At 36.2% G+C, this 9,852-nt stretch overlaps 1 protein-coding gene across 1 annotated transcript; it reads right to left on the reverse strand.

Annotated features, from left to right (window-relative positions):
- Positions 1–6,960: 6,960 nt before the first annotated feature.
- Positions 6,961–8,055, reverse strand: LOC139146281 (tetratricopeptide repeat protein 22-like). Its single transcript, XM_070717688.1, has one exon. It carries the CDS (start codon positions 8,053–8,055, stop codon positions 6,961–6,963), a length of 1,095 nt encoding a protein of 364 aa, XP_070573789.1.
- Between the last annotated feature and the right edge of the window lie 1,797 nt (positions 8,056–9,852).

Raw genomic sequence — 9,852 nt, forward strand, 5'->3', positions numbered from 1 at the left:
CACTTTCAAGAAATTTTACTTTAGAGTAAAACAAAAATTTGAGTACTAAAATCCTTTTCAAGATTAATTTGTAGATTACATTTGTAAAAGAAAGATTTTTCTTTGAAAAATTTTCTTTTTTTGAAGAGGGGGTGTGTTATGTAGGTCATTTCCCCCACACTCATCATGACCTGAGTTCAATTAGTCTAGAACATTCTCAAGGTCACTGCCCTTAATGACCTCACAACCTTGAATTCAATTAGTCATGTTTGGAATGTTCTGGAAATTTAATTAGTTGTGTAAGAGAGATAATTTTAGAACAGTAATTAGCATGTCAATAAAAGTTCTAGATTGTTCTTATATGCCCTTATGTAAACCCATGTGTATAAAAGGGACGTGCACAGCTTCCAGTCAGACTTTTGGGATCGTGTCTCTTGTGTGTTACTAAACTCCAGCAGTAGTCATTCTCAAGACTTTTCAAGACCTTCACTGCCAACGCTGGATTTACACTGTGGACTTTGTGCAACTGCAAGCCTGCAAGCCAAAGGACTGTTCATTCGTCCGACAGACTGTTACAACTCTGAGACTGGAGCTTTGCCGTCCCAGCTGAGATAAGTAGTCTGTACACTTTTAAAGCTTGTACTCTATCCCTGACTTAGCAATTAGTTTTTTTTTCGTAATAAATTTTGTTTAAACGTTAACTGCTGAGTTCACCCTTTTGTTCGTTTTCTCTGCACGTAACAACATGGCTTGCTAAAACGACACTGTCTTGGTTGCTGAATTATTCCGAACAGACAATAGTTTTTGCTTTTTTATTTCTGTATACTTCTACAGCAATAAGCTCAAATACGACACTTATAGTTCTGAAGACGTAGTGGTTTGCGTTCGACGCCATGAACACATTTGTCAATCTAATGTATCCTCTTTTTAACAACCTGATACAGTATGATACATACCTCTACACGTGTCTGCTTTTTTAAAAAAAAGTCCAATATTTTCATGAATTTATTTGATATGAAGAAAATTGCTTGAACCGGAATCTTGAAACGAGAAATACAAATTTGAAAACAAAGCTCAGAAACAAGACTGAACAACCCTTCAGTCATGTAAATCTTATTGATGATAAAAAGATAAAAAAAAATCACAGGACTGCCAAATCGCAGGACTTTTGACACTTTGTTCGACAATGTTATAAAGGAGAGGTCTTTTAAATTGTCTTACTGGAGAGGGCAAAGTAAAATCTCAACCAAAGTACGTAGGTTTACGCAGTCACCGAAGAAGTCTGGTCCGAAACGTCGACTATGAATTTCTTATATGGCTCTGATGAAACTTAGACTAAGGAGTACAAATGCAGATCTCGCAGATCGTTTTAGTGTGAGCTCTAGCACTGTAAGTAACATCATAAACACGTTGTTGCGGTTTTTGGCCTTGGAACTGAAATGTTGAATATGCAATCCGCCGAAAAAAATTGCAATACAACATCTGCCAAAAAAGTTCAGAAACTCAAAATACAAGAATGTTCGTCACATTATAGATTGCACCGAAGTATTTATTGAAACACCAAAGGATCCAAACTATTAAATTTTTAGTTTCTATAATGCCCTGTGGATGTTTAATTTCATTTCTGAGTCGTGGGTGGGAGGACATCAGACGTTCACTTAACTCGACAGTGTGGGTTCTATGACTTACTAGAAAACAACGACGAGAAAATGGCTGACGAGGGGTTTACTATCGCCGACGACCTTTTAGTTAGACATTGTCATCTTCACATTCCTCCCGGGAAACGTGGAGATGAACAAATGACTAAACGAGATGTTATAAAAAAGAAAGAAATTGCCAACTCAAGAATATTTGCAGAGAAGCAATGAGAAGATTAAAAACATTTAGGATTTTGAAAAACGAGATGCCAATTACTCTGTTAGCAAGGTCGATAACACAGTCGTTATATGCGCTGCTATATGTAATGTGTACCCAAAACTGTGGAAATATTATAGATCTGCTGTAATATGTAAATATGAATTATATTATCATGCCCTGTCCATTGCGTTTTAATTGGTCGAGCTGAACCACTTGAATGCCCACAAATACACAGTAATGGTTTGTTTTTATGCCCGTAAATATGAATTACATCGTAAACATAGTAACTTTACGGCTAAAACGAAAATTGTGATTTGTACAAAGATCATAATCAACCACAAAATAAAATGGAGCATTTGTGGGCCAAGTTTAGACGCTTTTTTTCGCAAAATCTCCGGATTTGCAAAATTTTTGCAGCACAGCGCCGTTGTCGTTCGCACGGGATTTTTTTTTATAGATTTTGACGGTTTTTCGGGTTCGTTGATAATATAATTGAAATAACAGACTCCGCGCTGACCATTAACATTTATTTATGGGCGCGGGATCGAGGAAAGCCAAATTAACGGGCTCGGCAAGTAGGCTGTTAATTTTTGGCTTTCCTCTCGCCCTTGCCCATAAATAAACGTTAATGGTCAGCGCATCGCCCGTATGTATGCTATTAAATGAAAGGACGACTATATTTTCATGAAGTTTCTTGATCTAGTAAAAAACCTGAAGTTTTCAAAGTTGGTTGTATATCGACATATACAAAGCAAATTCTGCATGATGTTATTGAGAAAGTTAAAGTTTCTCATATAACTGTCACATTAGTAGCCTCCACAAATGTAATAATCTCCACAAATGTAATATCAACCACAATTGTAATAAAATCAACCACAAATGTAATAAAACTGTCAACCATTAATGTAACAACCTGCAACCACAAATGTAATGAACAAATTAACCATAAATGTAATAAAACTCAACCATAAATGTAATAAACTTGAACTTGCATATGTGATCATTTGTTTATCAATGCCCAAAGTAAATAATAACTTTAATAAGACTAGTTTAATGTTCTTGCATAAATTTCCTGAAACTAGGTTTTCTTTGTGAAAGACAGAATAGAATACTTTGAGAATACTATCAGAAAATGGCGAGGTACCGACCAAAGCGTTAGATAATGGAAGTGGAACAGCAGTTCCAGACGCTGATAATTACATAATAAGGAAGCGTCAAAATAACTCGTCAACCAGTGATACCACACAAAGTTTATGGCAGATGACTCGGAACAAATGTCAGAGAAATATGCAACCTTATGACAGAAACTTACGACACAAAACATGTTGACAAGAACATGTATCCATCATCCCAACATCCTAACATCCGCAGTGAAGGAACAAACATCAACTGGGACAACATAGGAATACAGAAAATCTATCGATTATTCCACACAATTTATCCACATAAGATGAATTTGAGGCGACTGATTTAGAAAGTACGGCAAATTTCGATAAAAAGGCGTTAAAGGATCGTAGTGTTATACAGTCTCCTCCACTTTGGAGTAGAGACTGCACTGACGTTCAGATTACAGCTGTGTCTCGCCATGGCCAATCAGTTTTGTACCAAAATAGGGAAACGTAAAATACACTTTCAAATGTACAAAACACACTAATCGCAAAAAAATTAGGATATGAATAATGTGTGGAGTTGCTTTCCTTATTACAAAGATGAATATTTAAGGGCTAATTCCTCAATTGCAACGACAAAATAGATTTATTACATTTATGGTTGACAAGTATTACATTTATGGGTGATTTTTTATTACATTTATGGTTACCATTTACTACAATTGTGGTTGGTGTTTTTATTACATTTATGGTTGATTTTTGTTACATTTATGGGTGATATTACATTTATGGGTGCACTTTATTACAATTATGGTTGATATTACATTTATGGAGATTATTACATTTGTGGAGGTTACATTTATAACTTTTTCTTTCCATCATTTGTAGGAGTTGTCATCGATATACCGGTAGGTGGTGTCAAACGGCTAACAGTGAGAGGTATTATGTTGAGTGGCGTATTTGATGCACCTGCAAGATGTATCTTCACAGAATTTTGTCAGTTTAATGGATTTTATGGATGTCCATTCTGCACCTCTCCAGGAGCAACAGTAAAAACCAGTGAAAGAGGCCACACACATGCATACCCTTTTGATAGGAGAGATGTCAGGGCAAGGAGAACCCAGAACTCATGAACAAACAATTGACTTTGCCAAAACAGCAGCTGAAATGAAGGAAGCCATATAAGGGTTGGGCATTGACATTCCCAAAATTTGACATCATCAGAGGCATTGCTGTGGATTACATGCATGGACTTTGTATCGGTGTTGTGAAAATGCTGGTCAACCTTTGGACTGATAAAACTTACAAGGATGACCCCTGATATATTTGTGATAAAATTAGCAGTATTGATAAATCGCTGTTGAAGTAGACATCTAATCAGGTCCAATAATCATTATCATTCAAGTTAACTATGAAATTTACCAGGTCCAAGGAATATATCGAAAATGACAGATAGTGGTGGTGGAACAGGTGTCGGAATGGGTAAGCGTACCCTGCCAGCTAGCTGCACCCGTCAAGATTGATCCAAAGCGACAAATCCATTGTTATTTGGTGAATTCACCAAATTACTTTTGTGAGTCAAAATTTGGTATGCTGTCACACATCATTCGAGAAACAGACAGGTCATATTTTGATACAACATCTCCGTATCTACCATAGCACTTCTTAAACGATTTCACTAATCTATCCTTGCCTCACTAACTCTTTAGCTAATAGGCTGTGTCTAGCTCGAATGTCTTCATATGAATTGCATGCGCTACTGTATCTATATAAGGAGTTGTTAAATATACACACCATAAGCTGGACCTGCTGTTTATATGTGGATAGGTCGAATTTTTGAACGGTTAAACAAAATTTATTGTTGCTGACAAATGCAAATGTTGGCACCCGCAGGAAAATCATAAATATACCTTGTCAGAGCCGTGTACGATGTTTAACATTTGTCAGCTGTTACGCTGCAAGTAAAGTTGTCATAGCTCGCAAATGAGTAAGAAAACATGAGAGTTACACTGTTCATGTAATTCCGCGTTCTGACGCAAAGTTTCACGTATGATAAAGATACCAAGGGCTTATGTATAGTTGAACGTATTAAGAAAATCAGCATACGTTTTGATTAATGTTTGGCTCTTCCTTGCACTTGGTGATTTCCCGGGAAATAATCCGCACTAACGTAGTAGGGTCAGCTGCAATAGCTGATTGAAAAAATAACTCTGCATGAAAAACTGGTATACAATTTTATTAGAAATCAAGTGAATAGGCACAAACAAAAATAACTCGATGCAAATGGGTCATACAGCTGAATGAATGATAGCAATGCTGAATCCGATCACCTGAAATCCAAACTTTGTCAACTTCAAATATATATATTTAACATCATCCATATTCGTAATATTCATCACCATATTCAGTTCAAATTCCTGAATGATAATAGAATGAATCTCTCCTGACAAGCATAGTCTTCCCTAAGAAATACAACATGTTCAAAACGTAAAGGCGAAGTGAACAGAACTCCGTTTAAATGTTAGCGAACTATATAAAAACGTCCAAATATAGCAGAACATCAAAATTGCATAATATTAAAAATGGAAGTATTCAAGGACCGTAAGATTCTAATTTTAACTTCGTCGATTTTCGTTTTTTTCCCCGAAATGACACACTTCAAATATATATCTACTGTCTTTGATGTCATCCATTATATCCGCAGATCATAGATGATAGCTATCAGCATTTTATTGCTTTTATTAATAAAACGGCACATTTGAGCTCTTTAAACTTTGTCAGAACAATTCTATTCTACTATTTTAACTCAAACTTTTCGGAAAACACATGTTATTGAAACAAATACAAAAGTTCAAAATAAGTCTGTAATTTTAAAGACAATTAACATTTTACTAAGTGCAAATTTGCATTTGTTCACAAAATTCGCCTACAATGAAACAATGCAGTTTTAGAAATGCGGGTAAACATTTTCTTCATCGTCATTGATACTTAGACATTACATTCTACATACATATAAAACATATATAAAAGATTTTAGCAATTTGGAGACATTTTATGGCCACTTGGATGAACTCAGTATAGTTAAAGACTAGAATAAACCTCAAGTGTTAAAGTAACAATACGGATTTATTTAAAGTAATAATGTGGATTAGTTTAGTTGGGCTTTTGTCTCCAATTATAAGCTTATTGTAAAAATCCTTCTTAACAATTGACGGGTAACAACTTTTAAAATAATAGCAGTTATACTTACAAAGGGTTATCTCTGTCACTAAATTCCCAAATATTTACATATGTCTGTTCACAACACTGAATTTCTGCAACGATTCAAACATCATATATTAAGTCAATAACTTGAAATTGCCAATACAGCTGCAGTGGAATAAGTATCACTAATTGCATTTGGTGTTGTTTGCATGGCTTTACGTTTTAGTGAACAAATCGAAACAAGCCATTGTTTTCTGTTCATTATCACATTGTGTTACACAACGCTATATTGTTCTATTTAAGACTCGACCTGTCGATAATTCGGTGAAGGTTCATACCAGAGTTTCTTGATGCATACTTGTCCACTTCGCGGAATTCTTCGTGAAACATTCGCGATAAATCGTTGATTACTTTGTGTACATAATGTTTATCGTACGAGGCGTTGTAATCCATAATTTTGTTCACGATGGCTGCCGCGTCATCTGTACCTTGAATATTGATTGGTCCATGCTGCCGAAGGCGATGAAACAGGGCACGTAGCAAAGCTGCAAAATTGCCGGAGTAGAATCTGTGCGAATGCTTTACAGCTTCTTCATACTTGGCAGCTGCATCGGAATATTCCTTGGCGTACATTAAACAGTCACCATGTAGCATCATATACTGTGCATAAACATATTTCTTCCATATCTCCAGTATTCTCAATTTTGCCAGAATTTCGAATGCCTTCTCTAAGGCATCCATATCTTCCACTTCATAATCAAACCATGGTCGCTTTGATTTTGACACAAACGGGTTTGTACTCTGACCATCTCTAACAAATTGTTGGGCTGTAAGCCATTATCTCTAAACATACTTCCAAATCTACTTCTGCTTTCCTCAGCAATGTCTTGTCAGGTACTCCACCTTGCTTCGCTAAGCGTTGTGGCTGTTCATCATACATTTTAATGTGGATGTTTGCCCTCTGTTCATAAGCGTGCCAGTTAGAGTTAGCAGGGTTCTTTGAAAGTGATTTCTCAATCACCTGTAATGCATTCTCATATTGCTTATCTTTGATCAGTAATTTGGCAAACTTGACCAGTTCCTTCCAACCGCCATCATAACATCTATCAGCAACTTCAAAGCAAAGAGTTGGTCGCTCATAATACTTGACAAGATCCAGTTCCCGTAGTTTTTCATGATTTTCAGGATCTGATCCCGCATCCATCAAATGTCTCCCTTTAATCAACAACATACCAATGTAACACCAGCATTGGAATTGATAAAACCCATCAGTACAGTTACCTAGGATATTTTTCAGCATCTGTAGTAGAGTGATCACTTCGTTGGTGGCTTCTATTTTTTCGCCTACACTTTTGTACCATAGCCCCCGTTTTGCCAGCTTATTGTATCGACCAACCAACATACACATCTTCCATTTAAACCTTTCACCGTCTAGTGCTGCAGAATTTTCAGACTCTCTTGAAGCAGTTTCATACATAGAAATTGCTTCCTCACATCTTGGTGGCATTCCTGTTTTCTCATCGTAACAGTCAAAAGCTAGGGAATATGCTTGTTCTGCAACACATCTAAGAAGTGCAGTTTGTCTCTCCTCTCCCAATAATCTTCCTTGATCCCCAAATACTTCAGTAAGTTTATCCCTGTAATCCTTGGCTTTTCGCTTTCTGTTCATGCGTTCATAAACCGTTTTCAAATTAGACAGAGCATTCAAGTTCGTAGGGTCTTTCTCTAAGATTTCTTTGAACGTTTGGCATGCCTTGACCGTTTCTCCCTTTTGGAATTCTAGCAAGCCCAGCATATTTGACAAGCCATGGCGGAAATATCCAACTTCATCCTCAAGCTTTTTGCTGATGCTGTCATAACGAGCATTAAGGGATCGTTTGTCAATATCTTTAGTGAGTAGCAGCATGACAGACGAAAATGTCCACAGTCATCTGGAGACGATGGAAGAGTTTTTCTAAGATTGGTCGCCATGATTCTACAGGTAAAATTTGGATTATAATTTTGTCAATATTTCGTAATTATATTAAGTAATTGATGTAATGCTGACACGATTTATCATCATTTCATGATGTACATTATATCGTATGCAAATGAAGAATCGTCAGAATACCAAATACCTGTTTGTGTTGACGTGCCTTAAATTTGTGACAAAAATATTGTTGGAGATTTTCTTTTGCAAGGGTGTCAGTCATGAAGATGAAGTCAGATAAACATGACTACCAATAACACACACACACAAAAATACACAATGTTTATCGTTTCTCTTCGATGGCTTACAAAAGTAACATATGTATATGCACGTATTACCTGTTACCTCTGGCTGATGTAAAAGTAGTTATTTTTATTGCATGATTTTGCATTGATATATCCTCAGTTTTTCTTTACGATAGCTTACAAAAGTACGGTACTTTCAAAAGATGCGTATATGCACGTTTTACCTGGTACCTCTGGCTGATGTAAAATTTAGTACAGTATTGTTCTTTATAATACCCACAAATTGCATGATTTTGCATTGAAATATCCTCATTTTTTTCCTTTTTACCAAATTCAATTTAACTTGTTTTGCGGGTAAACAGTCATTCTGGTTTTACCGACAAAAGTGAGCCAAGAGATCGGTCCAAATACCAAGATTGTCGTGCATTTCGTTTTATGTGCATAAACAAAAAAGCACTTAACTCGGACATTTCTGTAAGAAATCAGAGGTGAAAACGTGAAACTTTTCGGCGCCTCTTGTGGGGAAGTAAATCTGGTTAATATTTAATCGACAGATTTAATCCGGTGTCATTATGTTGATTTGTTGAGTGTTGATGATTATCTAGACAAAGACATCAATTCGAAACCCACTGTGCCAAATATAATATACAGATGACGAGCAAGCAGGTAAGTAAATTTCAGTATCAGCCGACTCCCCATTCAGACGTTTTACATTTTGTCTACAAAAACCCTTGATGTAGGAGGTGATGATATTTACTTGTAATTGTACTTTTACTTTGAAGCGTTAGCTTGAGTCAACAATCATGGAATCTGAGCGCCCAATAAATGATACTTGACGAAAAGAACTTTGTCCAAAGTCCATCTAAATCCTACAGTCAAAGACTCTAACGTGAACATTCCCGTTACATACAATATCGAGCTTAACATTAACAGCCAATGATATCAGCCTGTAAGAAATAGGTTTTAATGGAAATGGTGTCACTACGAAATCAAGACCTACCTGATTTGTAGTTCGATACAGTTACTTCTTTCGATAGCAAAATGCAACAAAACGTTTCCCCTTCTTGTCCAAGTCACCTGGAGTATATGCAACTATCACTGTAATATGCCCCTTTTATTATGACTACAGGTATTCGGGTGAATTGATATAACATCATCATTCTCAATAAATTAGTCAGTTTCTAAAAATAGAAGTAAAGTGGCATATTTGTGCAGACCTATTCTATCGTCCTGAGGTACGACCTTTGTTTAACCGACTTACTTAGTCAACCATTCAAATATAAGTGCGTGGCTTCCAAAGAATAGCTATGGTATCTGTCAAGGGGCTGTGAATTGTTGATTGTTCGCCGAATATGTTGAGTACGTACATCAGTCGTGTACGAGCTCGAGTTTGTTCTATTGTTGCGTACCCTTATAAGTTCGGTTGTTGAAATACTGGAGTTAAATGCGAAGTAGAAGTGAAAGAAATGTAAATGTACATTGACAGATG

The sequence above is a fragment of the Ptychodera flava genome, chromosome 12, assembly GCF_041260155.1.
Source record: "Ptychodera flava strain L36383 chromosome 12, AS_Pfla_20210202, whole genome shotgun sequence".
Taxonomy (NCBI): Eukaryota; Metazoa; Hemichordata; class Enteropneusta; family Ptychoderidae; genus Ptychodera; species Ptychodera flava.

Excerpts from the sequence above, each read along its gene's own strand:
- LOC139146281 (XM_070717688.1), bottom strand. The coding sequence starts at position 8,055 with ATGCTGCTACTCACTAAAGATATTGACAAACGATCCCTTAATGCTCGT.